The sequence below is a fragment of the Oncorhynchus mykiss genome, chromosome 23, assembly GCF_057628025.1.
Source record: "Oncorhynchus mykiss isolate SJ-2025 chromosome 23, ASM5762802v1, whole genome shotgun sequence".
Classification (NCBI taxonomy): Eukaryota; Metazoa; Chordata; class Actinopteri; order Salmoniformes; family Salmonidae; genus Oncorhynchus; species Oncorhynchus mykiss.
The window spans coordinates 53,772,840-53,791,513 of NC_143044.1; the positions used below are offsets into that span (position 1 = coordinate 53,772,840).

The 18,674-nt window shown below is 46.0% G+C and overlaps 1 protein-coding gene across 8 annotated transcripts in view; it reads left to right on the forward strand.

The window, feature by feature from the left end:
- Positions 1-18,674, forward strand: part of wdpcp (WD repeat containing planar cell polarity effector) — a 215,844-nt gene that overhangs the window by 195,365 nt on the left and 1,805 nt on the right. For 3 of the 8 annotated variants that reach the window (XM_090217686.1, XM_090217690.1, XM_090217689.1), the window contains one exon: positions 11,484-11,572. In XM_090217686.1, the coding sequence (XP_090073812.1) occupies positions 11,484-11,539 (56 nt within the window). In that variant the 3' untranslated portion in view covers positions 11,540-11,572. Of the gene's footprint in view, positions 1-11,480; positions 11,573-17,396; positions 17,565-18,674 lie in introns of those variants that run through there. The other 5 variants (XM_090217687.1, XM_090217691.1, XM_090217684.1 and 2 more) reach the window with 3 other exon arrangements.

The following is an 18,674-nucleotide window of genomic DNA, read 5'->3' on the forward strand; positions in this document are numbered from 1 at the left end:
CTAGTTCACAGGACAGACAGACAGACAGGACGAGGATGGACCGACCCAATGGACAGCCAACAGGACCTAGTTCACAGGACAGACAGACAGACAACAGGGTCTAGCTCACAGGACAGAGAGACAGACAGGATGAGACTGGACAGACAACAGGGTATAGCTCACAGACAGACAGACAGGAGGAGGATGGACCGACCAATGGACAGACATCAGGGCCTAGCTCACAGAATAGACAGACAGACAGACAGACAGACAGGACGAGGCTGGACAGACCAATGGACAGACAACATGGCCTAGCTCACAGGACAGACAGACAGACAGACAGACAGACAGACAGACAGACAGACAGACAGGAGGAGGATGGACCGATCAATGGACAGACATCAGGGTCCTAGCTCACAGAATAGACAGACAGACAGACAGACAGACAGACAGACAGACAGACAGACAGACAGGACGAGGCTGGACAGACCAATGGACAGACAACATGGCCTAGCTCACAGGACAGACAGACAGACGGACGGACGGACGGACGGACGGACAATGGGGCCTAGCTCACAGAACAGACAGACATACAGGAGGAGGATGGAACGACTAATGGACAGACAACAGGGCCAACGGGGTCTAGCTCACAGAACAGACAGACAGACGGGAGGACGATGGACCGACTAATGGACAGACAACAGGGCCAACGGGGTCTAGCTCCCAGGACAGACAGACTGGCATCATGGTGTGTGTGTCTGCATCTGTCTGCGCGTGTGCGTCTGTATGAATGTGTGCTTCTGCGTGCGTGCTTGTGTGTGTGCGTCTGTGTGTGTGCGTGCTCACTTTAGTATTTAAGGCATTCTATTTCGTACACATGCATCTACAGTGCCTTCAGAAAGTATTCACACCCCTTGAGTTTGTCAGGATTCAAACAGAAACAGAATGGAGCGGAGAACAAGATCCTAGAGGACAACCTGGTTCAGTCTGGAGACGAAGCACAGGATCCTAGAGGACAACCTGGTTCAGTCTGGAGACGAAGCACAGGATCCTAGAGGACAACCTGGTTCAGTCTGGAGACGAAGCACAGGATCCTAGAGGACAACCTGGTTCAGTCTGGAGATGAAGCACAGGATCCTAGAGGACAACCTGGTTCAGTGTGGAGATGAAGCACAGGATCCTAGAGGACAACCTGGTTCAGTCTGGAGATGAAGAACAGGATCCTAGAGGACAACCTGGTTCAGTCTGGAGATGAAGAACAGGATCCTAGAGGACAACCTGGTTCAGTCTGGAGATGAAGCACAGGATCCTAGAGGACAACCTGGTTCAGTCTGGAGATGAAGAACAGGATCCTAGAGGACAACCTGGTTCAGTCTGGAGACGAAGCACAGGATCGTAGAGGACAACCTGGTTCAGTCTGGAGATGAAGAACAGGATCCTAGAGGACAACCTGGTTCAGTCTGCTTTCTACCAGACACTGAGAGATTAATTCACTTTTCAGCAAAACAATAATCTCTTCTACAAAGTATTGACTCAGGGGTGTGAATACATATGTAAATGAGATATTTCTGAATTTAATTTTCAATCAATTTGCAAAAAAATCTAAAAACATGTTTTCACTTTGTCATTATGGGGTACTGTGTGTTGGTGAAAAATAAAATCTATTTCATCCATTTTAAATTCAGCCTGTAACACAACAAAAATGTGGACTAGGTACCTTTCTGAAGGCAGGTACGTGTCTCAACGCTGTCATTGTCTCAGGACGTGTGTTGGGACATGTAGTGGTGGGACATGTGTTGTTGGGACATGTAGTGGTGGGACATGTGTTGTTGGGACATGTAAGGGTGGGACATATGTTGTTGGGACATGTGTTGTTGGGACATGTGTTGTTGAGACGTGTTGGTGGGACATGTGGTGGTGGGACATGTCTTGTTGAGACGTGTTGGTGGGACATGTGTTGTTGAGACGTGTTGGTGGGACATGTGTTGTTGAGACGTGTTGTTGGGACATGTGTTGTTGAGATGTGTTTGTGGGACATGTGTTGTTGAGACGTGTTGGTGGGACATGTGGTGGTGGGACATGTGTTGTTGAGACGTGTTGGTGGGACATGTGGGGGTGGGACATGTGTTGGTGGGACATGTGTTGTTGGGACATGTGTTGTTGGGACATGTGTTGGTGGGACATGTGTTGGTGGGACATGTGTTGTTGGGACATGTGTTGGTGGGACATGTGTTGTTGGGACATGTGTTGGTGGGACATGTGTTGGTGGGACATGTGTTGTTGGGACATGTGTTGGTGGGACATGTGTTGTTGGGACATGTGTTGGTGGGACATGTGTTGTTGGGACATGTGTTGTTGGGACATGTGTTGTTGGGACATGTGGTGGTGGGACATGTGGTGGTGGGACATGTGTTGTTGGGACATGTGGGGGTGGGACATGTGTTGTTGGGACATGTGTTGGTGGGATGTGTTGTTGGGACATGTGGGGGTGGGACATGTAGTGGTGGGACATTATTTACACTACTGGTCATGTGTTGTTGGGACATGTGGGGGTGGGACATGTGTTGTTGGGACATGTGTTCTTGAGACGTGTTGGTGGGACATGTGGTGGTGGGACATGTCTTGTTGAGACGTGTTGGTGGGACATGTGTTGTTGAGACGTGTTGGTGGGACATGTGTTGTTGAGATGTGTTTGTGGGACATGTGTTGTTGAGACGTGTTGGTGGGACATGTGGTGGTGGGACATGTGTTGTTGAGACGTGTTGGTGGGACATGTGGGGGTGGGACATGTGTTGGTGGGACATGTGTTGTTGGGACATGTGTTGTTGGGACATGTGTTGGTGGGACATGTGTTGGTGGGACATGTGTTGTTGGGACATGTGTTGGTGGGACATGTGTTGTTGGGACATGTGTTGGTGGGACATGTGTTGGTGGGACATGTGTTGTTGGGACATGTGTTGGTGGGACATGTGTTGTTGGGACATGTGTTGGTGGGACATGTGTTGTTGGGACATGTGTTGTTGGGACATGTGTTGTTGGGACATGTGGTGGTGGGACATGTGGTGGTGGGACATGTGTTGTTGGGACATGTGGGGGTGGGACATGTGTTGTTGGGACATGTGTTGGTGGGATGTGTTGTTGGGACATGTGGGGGTGGGACATGTAGTGGTGGGACATTATTTACACTACTGGTCATGTGTTGTTGGGACATGTGGGGGTGGGACATGTGTTGTTGGGACATGTGTTCTTGAGACGTGTTGGTGGGACATGTGGGGGTGGGACATGTAGTGGTGGGACATTATTTACACTACTGGTCAAAAGTTTTAGAACACCTACTCATTCCAAGGTTTTTCTTAATTTTTACTATTTTCTACATTGTATATTAATAGTGAAGACATCAAAGCTATGAAATAACACATATGGAATCATGTAGTAACCAAAAAAGTGTTAAACAAATCTAAATATATTTTAGATTTGAGATTCTTCAAATAGCCACCCTTTGCCTTGATGACAGCTTTGCACACTCTTCGCATTCTCTCAACCAGCTTCACCTGGAATGCTTTTCCAACAGTAGTGAAAGAGTTCCCACATATATGCTGAGCACTTGTTGGCTGCTTTTTCTTAAGTCTGCGGTCCGACTCATACCAAACCATCTCAATTTGGTTGAGGTCGGGGGATTGTGGAGGCCAGGTCATCTGATGCAGCACTCCATCACTCTCCTTCTTGGTCAAATAGCCCTTACATAGCCAGGAGGTGTGTTCTGGGTCATTGTCCTGTTGAAAACCAAATGATAGTCCCACTATGCGTAGCCATGCTGGTTAAGTGTGCCTTGAATTCTAAATAAATCACAGACATTGTCACCAGCCAAGCACCCCAACACCATAACACCACCTCCTCCATGCTTCACGGTGGGAAATACACATGTGGAGATCATCCGTTCACCCACACCGCATCTCACAAAGACACGGCGGTTGGAACCAAAAATCTCCAATTTGGACTCATCAAACCAAAGGACAAATTTCCACCAGTCTAATGTCCATTGCTCGTGTTTCTTGGCCCAAGCAAGTCTCTTCTTCTTACTGGTGTCCTTTAGTAGTGATTTCTTTGCAGCAATTCGACCATTAAGGCCTGATTCACACAGTCTCCTCTGAACAGTTGATGTTGAGATGTGTCTGTTATTTGAACTCTGTGAAGCATTTATTTGGGCTGCAATTTCTGAGGTGCAGTTAACTCTAATGAACGTATCTTCTGCAGCAGAGGTGACTCTGGGTCTTCCTTTCCTGTGGCGGTCCTCATGAGAGCCAGTTTCATCATAGCTCTTGATGGTTTTTGCGACAGCCCTTGAAGAAACTTTCAAAGTTCTTGAAATATTCTGTATTGACTGACCTTCATGTCTTAAAGTAATGACGGACTGTTGTTTCTCTTTGCTTATTTGAGCTGTTCTTGCCATAATATGGACTTGGTCTTTTACCAAATAGGGCTATCTTCTGTATACCCTCCCTACCTTGTCACATCACAACTGACTGGCTCAAATGCATTAAGAAGGAAAGAAGTTCCACAAATGTAGTGGAACTGGTCTGTAGTGGACCGGAGACATTGAGACAGTCCATCACTAAGTCTGTAGTGGACCGGAGACATTGAGACAGTCCATCACTAAGTCTGTAGTGGACCGGAGACATTCAAAAGACACATTAAAGCCCCATTTTGCCTCTCAAACCGCTCCATCTCCGGTCTCTAGAGCAGAGGCATCATCTCTGTGTTTAGGAACAACACACTCACAAACATGAAAGACTCAATGAAACGGTTTGACTAAAGGAGAGGAGGAGAAGGGAAGGAAGAGGAGAAGGGAAGGAAGAGGGTCATGTTTATAGTTCACCCCAACTAACATATTGAGTATTTATGTGAATTTGAATATTAGATTAAAATAGAAGGAAAAAAACAATTTTATCCCTTATAGGCTTTTCATGGCTGTTTGACTGTATCACTCATGACTCTGTCGTTTCCCCTCCTCCTCATTCTCCTATTCCCTCATTTCCTCTCCTCTCTTTGTCCTGTGCTCCCGCCATCCATTTAAAAATCCCCTCGTATTGGCCAATTTAAACAGACAGACCCAGGAGAGAGAGAGCGAGAGAGAGAAAGAGCAAGAGAGAGAGAGAGAGCAAGAGAGTGAGAGAGAGAGAGCAAGAGAGTGAGAGAGAGCAAGAGAGAGAGAAAGAGAAAGAGCAAGAGAGAGAGAGAGAGAGCAAGAGAGTGAGAGAGAGAGAGCAAGAGAGTGCGAGAGAGAGAGCAAGAGAAAGAGCAAGAGAGAGAGAGAGAGAGCAAGAGAGAGAGTTAGAGAGAGAGCAAGAGAAAGAGAGAGGGCAAGAGACACTGCCTAAGACACACAGATCAAGATACCTCCCCAAACATCATAACTACAGAGAGAGGAGAGAAGAGGCCATCCATTTCCATCATAACTACAGAGAGAGGAGAGAAGAGGCCATCCATTTCCATCATAACTACAGAGAGAGGAGAGAAGAGGCCATCCATTTCCCTCATAACTACAGAGAGAGGAGAGAAGAGGCCATCCATTTCCCTCATAACTACAGAGAGAGGAGAGAAGAGGCCATCCATTTCCCTCATAACTACAGAGAGAGGAGAGAAGAGGCCAACCATTTCCATCATAACTACAGAGAGAGGAGAGAAGAGGCCATCCATTTCCATCATAACTACAGAGAGAGGAGAGAAGAGGCCATCCATTTCCATCATAACTACAGAGAGAGGAGAGAAGAGGCCATCCATTTCCCTCATAACTACAGAGAGAGGAGAGAAGAGGCCATCCATTTCCCTCATAACTACAGAGAGAGGAGAGAAGAGGCCATCCATTTCCCTCATAACTACAGAGAGAGGAGAGAAGAGGCCAACCATTTCCATCATAACTACAGAGAGAGGAGAGAAGAGGCCAACCATTTCCATCATAACTACAGAGAGAGGAGAGAAGAGGCCATCCATTTCCCTCATAACTACAGAGAGAGGAGAGAAGAGGCCATCCATTTCCCTCATAACTACAGAGAGAGGAGAGAAGAGGCCATCCATTTCCATCATAACTACAGAGAGAGGAGAGAAGAGGCCAACCATTTCCATCATAACTACAGAGAGAGGAGAGAAGAGGCCATCCATTTCCATCATAACTACAGAGAGAGGAGAGAAGAGGCCATCCATTTCCCTCATAACTACAGAGAGAGGAGAGAAGAGGCCATCCATTTCCCTCATAACTACAGAGAGAGGAGAGAAGAGGCCATCCATTTCCATCATAACTACAGAGAGAGAAGAGAAGAGGCCATCCATTTCCCTCATAACTACAGAGAGAGGAGAGAAGAGGCCATCCATTTCCATCATAACTACAGAGAGAGGAGAGAAGAGGCCATCCATTTCCATCATAACTACAGAGAGAGGAGAGAAGAGGCCAACCATTTCCATCATAACTACAGAGAGAGGAGAGAAGAGGCCATCCATTTCCCTCATAACTACAGAGAGAGGAGAGAAGAGGCCATCCATTTCCATCATAACTACAGAGAGAGGAGAGAAGAGGCCATCCATTTCCATCATAACTACAGAGAGAGGAGAGAAGAGGCCATCCATTTCCATCATAACTACAGAGAGAGGAGAGAAGAGGCCATCCATTTCCATCATAACTACAGAGAGAGGAGAGAAGAGGCCATCCATTTCCCTCATAACTACAGAGAGAGGAGAGAAGAGGCCATCCATTTCCCTCATAACTACAGAGAGAGGAGAGAAGAGGCCATCCATTTCCATCATAACTACAGAGAGAGGAGAGAAGAGGCCATCCATTTCCCTCATAACTACAGAGAGAGGAGAGAAGAGGCCATCCATTCCATCATAACTACAGAGAGAGGAGAGAAGAGGCCATCCATTTCCATCATAACTACAGAGAGAGGAGAGAAGAGGCCATCCATTTCCATCATAACTACAGAGAGAGGAGAGAAGAGGCCATCCATTTCCATCATAACTACAGAGAGAGGAGAGAAGAGGCCATCCATTTCCCTCATAACTACAGAGAGAGGAGAGAAGAGGCCATCCATTTCCCTCATAACTACAGAGAGAGGAGAGAAGAGGCCATCCATTTCCCTCATAACTACAGAGAGATGAGAGAAGAGGCCAACCATTTCCATCATAACTACAGAGAGAGGAGAGAAGAGGCCAACCATTTCCATCATAACTACAGAGAGAGGAGAGAAGAGGCCATCCATTTCCCTCATAACTACAGAGAGAGGAGAGAAGAGGCCATCCATTTCCCTCATAACTACAGAGAGAGGAGAGAAGAGGCCATCCATTTCCATCATAACTACAGAGAGAGGAGAGAAGAGGCCAACCATTTCCATCATAACTACAGAGAGAGGAGAGAAGAGGCCATCCATTTCCATCATAACTACAGAGAGAGGAGAGAAGAGGCCATCCATTTCCCTCATAACTACAGAGAGAGGAGAGAAGAGGCCATCCATTTCCCTCATAACTACAGAGAGAGGAGAGAAGAGGCCATCCATTTCCATCATAACTACAGAGAGAGGAGAGAAGAGGCCATCCATTTCCCTCATAACTACAGAGAGAGGAGAGAAGAGGCCATCCATTTCCATCATAACTACAGAGAGAGGAGAGAAGAGGCCATCCATTTCCATCATAACTACAGAGAGAGGAGAGAAGAGGCCAACCATTTCCATCATAACTACAGAGAGAGGAGAGAAGAGGCCATCCATTTCCCTCATAACTACAGAGAGAGGAGAGAAGAGGCCATCCATTTCCATCATAACTACAGAGAGAGGAGAGAAGAGGCCATCCATTTCCATCATAACTACAGAGAGAGGAGAGAAGAGGCCATCCATTTCCATCATAACTACAGAGAGAGGAGAGAAGAGGCCATCCATTTCCATCATAACTACAGAGAGAGGAGAGAAGAGGCCATCCATTTCCCTCATAACTACAGAGAGAGGAGAGAAGAGGCCATCCATTTCCCTCATAACTACAGAGAGAGGAGAGAAGAGGCCATCCATTTCCATCATAACTACAGAGAGAGGAGAGAAGAGGCCATCCATTTCCATCATAACTACAGAGAGAGGAGAGAAGAGGCCATCCATTTCCCTCATAACTACAGAGAGAGGAGAGAAGAGGCCATCCATTTCCATCATAACTACAGAGAGAGGAGAGAAGAGACCATCCATTTCCCTCATAACTACAGAGAGAGGAGAGAAGAGGCCATCCATTTCCATCATAACTACAGAGAGAGGAGAGAAGAGGCCATCCATTTCCATCATAACTACAGAGAGAGGAGAGAAGAGACCATCCATTTCCATCATAACTACAGAGAGAGGAGAGAAGAGGCCATCCATTTCCATCATAACTACAGAGAGAGGAGAGAAGAGGCCATCCATTTCCATCATAACTACAGAGAGAGGAGAGAAGAGACCATCCATTTCCATCATAACTACAGAGAGAGGAGAGAAGAGGCCATCCATTTCCATCATATCTACAGAGAGAGGAGAGAAGAGGCCATCCATTTCCATCATAACTACAGAGAGAGGAGAGAAGAGGCCATCCATTTCCCTCATAACTACAGAGAGAGGAGAGAAGAGGCCATCCATTTCCATCATAACTACAGAGAGAGGAGAGAAGAGGCCATCCATTTCCATCATAACTACAGAGAGAGGAGAGAAGAGGCCATCCATTTCCCTCATAACTACAGAGAGAGGAGAGAAGAGGCCATCCATTTCCATCATAACTACAGAGAGGAGAGAAGAGGCCATCCATTTCCATCATAACTACAGAGAGAGGAGAGAAGAGGCCAACCATTTCCATCATAACTACAGAGAGAGGAGAGAAGAGGCCATCCATTTCCATCATAACTACAGAGAGAGGAGAGAAGAGGCCATCCATTTCCCTCATATCTACAGAGAGAGGAGAGAAGAGGCCATCCATTTCCCCTCTTCCCTTTTGCCTTTTCTGTTTTACATTCTTTTTTTCTCTCAATTTGTACGTTTTTATTGAAACCATGGTAATCTGGTCTCAGATGAAGTTTCATTGTTTGTTATGTGGAGCCAATGACAGCTTAGTGAGATGGGGATGGGGGGGGGGGGCATTATTCCTCCCTTTTGGCTTGGCGAGAAGAGATGGAGACGAGAAACAATGACGGTTTGGGGGGGAGAGAGAGAGAGAGGAGTAAGAGACGGAAATCTGGGAAGGGGACCAACGTTCCTCTATCTGACTAATGTTGAAAAGAGGAAGTAGCACATCGTCTCCCCTATCTCTCTGTTTCTACTGTCTTTGGGAATTGGCTGGCGTTTCTATTTAGCTGGAAGGCAAGCCTAGTGTAGTGGATTAAATAGCATAGAAGTTGCCCCCTTAACCGCTGATACTGGGTCAGATGTGTTTTAGTCCCTGTAATGTCACAGTCTGGTTTAACCAGGAAACCCGGTTCCAGGTTCAGATTGAATAGACCCCTCTGTCTATCTGGGATCTATGAGTAGAGATGGAGGCACACAGCCCAGCCCTGAAGGCTGTAGTGTCAGTTACGGCTGTGGCCTAAAAATCATATCTAAACTTAAGGGCAATTCACGATATACAGTATAGCTTTGTTGCACAATTAAAGGTCAAATGCAAACAATCAGCAATAACCTAATGAATTCAGAGCTTGTTAAATTATATCTAGGCTGAATATAAGCCTTCCACAACCATACTATATACAGTGGGGAGAACAAGTATTTGATACACTGCCGATTCTGCAGGTTTTCCTACTTACAAAGCATGTAGAGGTCTGTAATTTTTTATCATAGGTACACTTCAACTGTGAGAGACGGAATCTAAAACAAAAATCCAGAAAATCACATTGTATGATTTTTAAGTAATTAATTTGCATTTTATTGCATGACATAAGTATTTGATACATCAGAAAAGCAGGACTTAATATTTGGTACAGAAACCTTTGTTTGCAATTACAGAGATCATACGTTTCCTGTAGTTCTTGATCAGGTTTGCACACACTGCAGCAGGGATTTTGGCCCACTCCTCCATACAGACCTTCTCCAGATCCTTCAGGTTTCGGGGCTGTCGCTGGGCAATACGGACTTTCAGCTCTGTCCAAAGATTTTCTATTGGGTTCAGGTCTGGAGACTGGCTAGGCCACTCCAGGACCTTGAGATGCTTCTTACGGAGCCACTCCTTAGTTGTCCTGGCTGTGTGTTTTGGGTCGTTGTCATGCTGGAAGACCCAGCCACAACCCATCTTCAATGCTTTTACTGAGGGAAGGAGGTTGTTGGCCAAGATCTCGCGATACATGGCCCCATCCATCTTCCCCGCAATACGGTGCAGTCGTCCTGTCCCATTTGCAGAAAAGCATCCCCAAAGAATGATGTTTCCACCTCCATGCTTCACAGTTGGGATGGTGTTCTTGGGGTTGTACTCATCCTTCTTTTTCCTCCAAACACGGCGAATGGAGTTTAGACCAAAAAGCTCAATTTTTGTCTCATCAGACCACATGACCTTCTCCCATTCCTCCTCTGGATCATCCAGATGGTCATTGGCAAACTTCAGAAGGGCCTGGACATGTGCTGGCTTGAGCAGGGGTACATTGCGTGCGCTGCAGGATTTTAATCCATGACGGCGTAGTGTGTTACTAATGGTTTTCTTTGAGACTGTGGTCCTGCCGTGTAGTTCTGGGCTGATCCCTCACCTTCCTCATGATCATTGATGCCCCACGAGGTGAGATCTTGCATGGAGCCCCAGACCGAGGTTGATTGACCCGTCATCTTGAACTTCTTCCATTTTCTAATAATTGCGCCAACAGTTGTTGCCTTCTCACCAAGCTGCTTGCCTATTGTCCTGTAGCCCATCCCAGCCTTGTGCAGGTCTACAATTTTATCCCTGATGTCCTTACACCCTCTCTGGTCTTGGCCATTGTGGAGAGGTTGGAGTCTGTTTGATTGAGTGTGTGGACAGGTGTCTTTTATGCAGGTAACCAGTTCAAACAGGTGCAGTTAATACAGGTAATGAGTGGAGAACTGGAGGGCTTCTTAAAGAAAAACTAACAGGTCTATGAGAGCCGGAATTCTTACTGGTTGGTAGGTGATCAAATACTTATGTCATGCAATAAATTGAAAATTAATTACTTAAAAATCATACAATGTAATTTTCTGGATTTTTGTTTTAGATTCCGTCTCACAGTTGAAGTGTACCTATGATAAAAATTACAGACCTCTACATGCTTTGTAAGTAGGAAAACCTGCAAAATCGTCAGTGTATCAAATACTTGTTCTCCCCACTGTACCTTGGCCATCCAGTATGGTTACTTACTATGAGCAGATACCTTGGCCATCCAGGATGGTTACTTACTACGAGCAGATACCTTGGCCATCTGCTGGATCCTGTAGATCTCTGTAGATTCAACCACTTCACTGCTGGATCCTGTAGATCTCTGCACATTCTGATTGTCTCTCTTGTGATTGGTTAATCAGCAGAGCAGGACCGACCAACAGGAGCTGGCCACTGGAGGAGTGAAACACCGGGACCCTGAGCACTGATCAGGCATGACCATGGAGACAAACAGGTGTGTGTGTGTGTGTGTGTGTGTGTGTGTGTGTGTGTGTGTGTGTGCGTGCGTGCGTGCGTGCGTGCGTGCGAGTGTGTGTGTGTGGGTGCGAGTGTGTGTGCGAGTGCTGTGAAAAGGTATTTGCCCCCTTCCTGATTTCTTATTTTTTTGCACATTTGTCACAATTAAATGTTTCAGATCATCAAACAATTTTTTATATTACACAAAGATAACCCAAGTAAACACAAAATGCAGTTAAGTGATGATTTTATTTATTAAGGGAAAAAAGCTATCCGGACCTTCATGGACCTATGTGAAAAAGTAATTGCCCCCTAAACCTAATAACTGGTTGTGCCAACCTCAGCAGCAACAACTGCAATTAAGCGTTTGTGATAACTGGCCATGAGTCTTTCACATCGCTGTGGAGGAATTTTGGCCCACTCTTCTTTGCAGAATTGTTTTAATTCAGCCACATTGGAGGGTTTTTGAGCATGAACCGCCTTTTTAAGGTCACGCCACAGCATCTCAATCGGATTCAAGTCCGGACTTTGACTAGGTCACTCCAAAACCTTCATTTTGTTTTTATTTAAGCCATTCAGAGGTGGACTTGCTGGTGTGTTTTGGATCATTGTCCTGCTGCAGAACCCAAGTGCACTTCAGCTTGAGGTGACGAATGGATGGCCGGACATTCTCCTTCAGGATTTTTTGGTAGAGAGCAGAATTTATGGTTCCATCAATCACAGCAAGTGGTCCAGGTCCTGAAGCAGCAAAGCAGCCCCAGAACATCACACCACCACCATATTTGACTGTTGGTATGATGTTCTTTTTCTGAAATGCTGTGTTACTTTAACGCCAGATGTAATGGGACGCACACCTTCCAAAATGTTAAACTTTTGTCTCATCAGTCCACAGAATATTTCCCCAAAAAGTCTTGGGGATCATCAAGATGTTTTTTTTGCCAAAAGTGAGATGAGCCTCTGTTATTTTTGGTCAGCAGTGGCTTTCACCTTGGAACTCTGCCATGGATGCCATTTTTGCCCAGTCTCTTTCTTACGGTTGAGTCATGAACACTGATCTTAACTAAGGCAAGTGAGGCCTGCAGTTCTTTAGATGTTGTTGTGGGTTCTTTTGTGACCTCTTGGATGAGTCGTCGCTGCGCTCTTGGGGTAATTTTGGTAGGCCGGCCACTCCTGGGAAGGTTCACCACTGTTCCAAATTTTCTCCATTTGTGGATAATGTCTCTCACCGTGGTTCGCTGGAGTCCCAAAGCTTTAGAAATGGCTTTGTAACCCTTTCCAGGCTGATAGATGTCAATTACTTTGTTTCTCATCTGTTCCTGAATTTCTTTGGATCGCGGCATGATGTCTTGCTTTTTGAGATCTTTTGGCCTACTTCACTTTGTCAGACAGGTTCTATTTAACTTCTTATGGGCAGGTGGGATAGTAGCGTCCCACCTGGCCAACATCCGGTGAAATTGCAGAGCGCGAATTTCAAATTACAGAAATATAAATATTTAACATTCATGAAAATACAAGTATTATACATCAAAATAAAGATTAACTTCTTGTTAATCCAGCCGCTGTGTCAGATTTCAAAAAGGCTTTACGGCGAAAGCACACCATGCGATTATCTGAGGACAGCGCCCCGCATCCAAAAACATGAAGAAAAAAAATCAACCAGGCAGATGCGACACGAAAGTCAGAAATAGCGATATAATAAATGCCTTACCTTCGAAGATCTTCTTCTGTTGGCACTCCAAAAGGTCCCAGTTACATCAAAAATGTTTGATAAAGTCCTTCCTTTTATCCATAAAAACTCAGTTTAGCTGGCGCACTTAATTCAATAATCTACCGGTTTCCCTCCTTCAAAATGCATACAAAATGAATCCCAGTGAATAAACGGATAATGAATAAATGATCAATTTTAAGACGGAGAATAGTATGTTCATTACCGGAGATAAATAACAAAACGCCCTTTCACCCACGCGCATGGAAACACTACAGCCAGAATGGGAGCGACTTAGAAAAACCACAACTTCTAGCTCGTTTTTAAAAAAAAAACAGCCTGAAACTCTTTCTAAAGACTGTTGACATCTAGTGGAAGCCCTAGGAACTGCAATCTGGGAGGACTTCACCTCATAATAAACATGAAAGCCATTGGAAACAGTGGAAGGCTGAACATTATTTTATTTTTTATGGTTCTTCCTCTGGGTTTCGCCTGCCACATCAGTTCTGTTATACTCACAGACATCATTTTATATCCAAATCTACCAATTATATGCATATCCTAGCTTCTGGGCCTGGGTAACAGGCAGTTTACTCTGGGCACGCTTTTCATCCGGACATGAAAATACTGCCCCCTACCCAAGAGAGGTTAAGTGATTTCTTGATTCACATAGGGCCATGAAGGTTCGGATAGCTATTTCCCTTAATTTGATTTATTATCACTTAACCCAAGTAAACACAAAATGCAGTTATCTTTGTGTAATATTAACATTTGTTTGATGATCTGAAACATTTAAGTGTGATAAATGTGCAAAAAAAATAAGAAATCAGGAAGGGGGCAAATACTTTTTCACAGCACTTTATATATACACACTACTTTTGACCGAGGCCCATAGCGAATCCCACGGGGAGTAGGACTCTGTTCTGTAGTAGTGCACTATATAGGGAATCCCACGGGGAGTAGGACTCTGTTCTGTAGTAGTGCACTATATAGGGAATCCCACGGGGAGTAGGACTCTGTTCTGTAGTAGTGCACTATATAGGGAATCCCACGGGGAGTAGGACTCTGTTCTGTAGTAGTGCACTATATAGCGAATCCCACAGGGAGTAGGACTCTGTTCTGTAGTAGTGCACTATATAGGGAATCCCACGGGGAGTAGGACTCTGTTCTGTAGTAGTGCACTATATAGGGAATCCCACGGGGAGTAGGACTCTGTTCTGTAGTAGTGCACTATATAGGGAATCCCACGGGGAGTAGGACTCTGTTCTGTAGTAGTGCACTATATAGGGAATCCCACGGGGAGTAGGACTCTGTTCTGTAGTAGTGCACTATATAGGGAATCCCACGGGGAGTAGGACTCTGTTCTGTAGTAGTGCACTATATAGGGAATCCCACAGGGAGTAGGACTCTGTTCTGTAGTAGTGCACTATATAGGGAATCCCACAGGGAGTAGGACTCTGTTCTGTAGTAGTGCACTATATAGGGAATCCCATGGGGAGTAGGACTCTGTTCTGTAGTAGTGCACTATATAGGGAATCCCATGGGGAGTAGGACTCTGTTCTGTAGTAGTGCACTATATAGGGAATCCCATGGGGAGTAGGACTCTGTTCTGTAGTAGTGCACTATATAGGGAATCCCATGGGGAGTAGGACTCTGTTCTGTAGTAGTGCACTATATAGGGAATCCCACGAGGAGTAGGACTCTGTTCTATAGTAGTGCACTATATAGGGAATCCCATGGGGAGTAGGACTCTGTTCTGTAGTAGTGCACTATATAGGGAATCCCACGGGGAGTAGGACTCTGTTCTGTAGTAGTGCACTATATAGGGAATCCCACAGGGAGTAGGACTCTGTTCTGTAGTAGTGCACTATATAGGGAATCCCACGGGGAGTAGGACTCTGTTCTGTAGTAGTGCACTATATAGGGAATCCCACAGGGAGTAGGACTCTGTTCTGTAGTAGTGCACTATATAGGGAATCCCACGGGGAGTAGGACTCTGTTCTGTAGTAGTGCACTATATAGGGAATCCCATGGGGAGTAGGACTCTGTTCTGTTGTAGTGCACTATATAGGGAATCCCATGGGGAGTAGGACTCTGTTCTGTAGTAGTGCACTATATAGGGAATCCCACGAGGAGTAGGACTCTGTTCTGTAGTAGTGCACTATATAGGGAATCCCACGGGGAGTAGGACTCTGTTCTGTAGTAGTGCACTATATAGGGAATCCCACGGGGAGTAGGACTCTGTTCTGTAGTAGTGCACTATATAGGGAATCCCACGGGGAGTAGGACTCTGTTCTGTAGTAGTGCACTATATAGGGAATCCCACGAGGAGTAGGACTCTGTTCTGTAGTAGTGCACTATATAGGGAATCCCACGGGGAGTAGGACTCTGTTCTGTAGTAGTGCACTATATAGGGAATCCCACGGGGAGTAGGACTCTGTTCTGTAGTAGTGCACTATATAGGGAATCCCACGAGGAGTAGGACTCTGTTCTGTAGTAGTGCACTATATAGGGAATCCCACAGGGAGTAGGACTCTGTTCTGTAGTAGTGCACTATATAGGGAATCCCACAGGGAGTAGGACTCTGTTCTGTAGTAGTGCACTATATAGGGAATCCCACAGGGAGTAGGACTCTGTTCTGTAGTAGTGCACTATATAGCGAATCCCACGGGGAGTAGGACTCTGTTCTGTAGTAGTGCACTATATAGCGAATCCCATGGGGCCCTGGTCTAAAGTAATGCATTATATAGGTAATAGGGCTCTGGTCTAAAGTAGTGCATTATATAGCGAGTAGGACTCTGGTCTATAGTAGTGCACTAGATAGGGAATAGGGCTCTGGTCTATAAGTATTACACTAGATAGGTAATAGGGCTCTGGTCTATAGTAGTGCACTAGATAGGGAATAAGGCTCTGGTCTATAGTTGTGCGCTAGATAGGGAATAGGGCTCTGGTCTATAGTAGTGCACTAGATAGGGAATAGGGCTCTGGTCTATAGTAGTGCACTAGATAGGGAAAAGATGCCATTTGGGATGCATTCCTCGTCTTCATCATCTTTGTCGTAGTAATATATATTTTTCCCGGGCGATTAGCGGGAGATTGTCTCGGCACCACCACCACTGAATCACACAGTCACTTGGTAATCCAGACTGTAGGCTATTGGAGGAAGAATTTGCATTGCTGTTTAAATATGTATCTAGTTAACGTTGTTAGGGTTTTAATGTCAATCATAACCACTATTAACACACCGCTCAAGGCTGGGAGGTCGCCCTGAGTGACAATGGTTTGGAGAGAGGAGGAGAGGGGAGGAGGAGAGGGGAGGAGAGGGGAGGTCGCCCTGAGTGACAATGGTTTGGAGAGGGGAGGAGAGGGGAGGAGGAGAGGGGAGGAGAGGGGAGGTCGCCCTGAGTGACAATGGTTTGGAGAGGGGAGGAGAGGGGAGGGGAGGGGGAGAGAGGAGGTCGCCCTGAGTGACAATGGTTTGGAGAGGGGAGGTCGACCTGAGTGACAATGGTTAATGGTTTGGAGAGGGGAGGTTGACCTGACTGACAATGGTTTGGAGAGGGGAGGTCGACCTGAGTGACAATGGTTAATGGTTTGGAGAGGGGAGGTCGACCTGAGTGACAATGGTTTGGAGAGGGGAGGTCGACCTGAGTGACAATGGTTTGGAGAGAGGAGGAGAGGGGAGGGGAGGTCGACCTGAGTGACAATGGTTTGGAGAGGGGAGGTCGCCCTGAGTGACAATGGTTTGGAGAGGGGAGGAGAGGGGAGGAGGAGAGGGGAGGAGAGGGGAGGGGAGGGGGAGAGAGGAGGTCGCCCTGAGTGACAATGGTTTGGAGAGGGGAGGAGAGGGAAGTCCAAATTCAAGATTTAGCTGGTCTGTATGATTGAGGCCTACTGATTGTGTGTGTGTGTGTGTGTGTGTGTGTGTGTGTGTGTGTGTGTGTGTGTGTGTGTGTGTGTGTGTGTGTGTGTGTGTGTGTGTGTGTGTGGTGGGTTGGTTTGTTCTATCTATTGAGATGTTCGAGTAGGTCATGTTGATTATTACATCAAAGGTTGTACATGATTTTGATCAGTAAAATAATTCATGTAACTTTCCCCAAATTACAATGTTTTCTAGAAATACCAGCTACAGGTTACCCAGAGGGTCTTCTAACCAGGACGTATGGAAAACCTGGGAATGTTGGGAATTGTACAACCTTAATAAACCTATAGCTGAAGCACTGAATGGACTGACCCTGGACGTCGCATGAATGTGATCAGTTTGAGTCGACCTTCAAGTAAACCTGCCTCTTTCCTTCTCTTTCTTTACCCCTCTTTCTCCCCGCTCTTTCTCCCCCCTCTTTCTTTACCCCTCTTTCCTTCTCTTTCTTTACCCCTCTTTCCTTCTCTTTCTTTACCCCTCTTTCCTTCTCTTTCTCTCCCCCTCTTTCTTTACCCCTCTTTCTCTCCCCCTCTTTCTTTACCCCTCTTTCCTTCTCTTTCTTACCCCTCTTTCTCCCCCCTCTTTCTTTACCCCTCTTTCCTTCTCTTTCTTTACCCCTCTTTCTCCCCCCTCTTTCTTTACCCCTCTTTCTCCCCCCTCTTTCTTTACCCCTCTTTCCTTCTCTTTCTTTACCCCTCTTTCTCCCCCCTCTTTCTTTACCCCTCTTTCTCCTCTTTCTTTACCCCTCTTTCCTTCTCTTTCTTTACCCCTCTTTCTCCCCCCTCTTTCTTTACCCCTCTTTCCTTCTCTTTCTTTACCCCTCTTTCTCCCCCCTCTTTCTTTACCCCTCTTTCCTTCTCTTTCTTTACCCCTCTTTCTCCCCCTCTTTCTTTACCCCTCTTTCCTTCTCTTTCTTTACCCCTCTTTCCTTCTCTTTCTTTCCCCCTCTTTCCTTCTCTTTCTTTCCCCCTCTTTCTTTACCCCTCTTTCTCTCCCCCTCTTTCTTTACCCCTCTTTCCTTCTCTTTCTTTACCCCTCTTTCCTTCTCTTTCTCTCCCCCTCTTTCTTTACCCCTCTTTCTCTCCCCCTCTTTCTTTACCCCTCTTTCCTTCTCTTTCTTTACCCCTCTTTCTCTCCCCCTCTTTCTTTACCCCTCTTTCCTTCTCTTTCTTTACCCCTCTTTCCTTCTCTTTCTTTACCCCTCTTTCCTTCTCTTTCTTTCCCCCTCTTTCCTTCTCTTTCTTTCCCCCTCTTTCCTTCTCTTTCTTTACCCCTCTTTCCTTCTCTTTCTTTCCCCCTCTTTCTCCCCCCTCTTTCTTTACCCCTCTTTCTCTCCCCCTCTTTCTTTACCCCTCTTTCCTTCTCTTTCTTTCCCCCTCTTTCTCCCCCCTCTTTCTTTACCCCTCTTTCTCTCCCCCTCTTTCTTTACCCCTCTTTCTCCCCCCTCTTTCTTTACCCCTCTTTCTCCCTCTC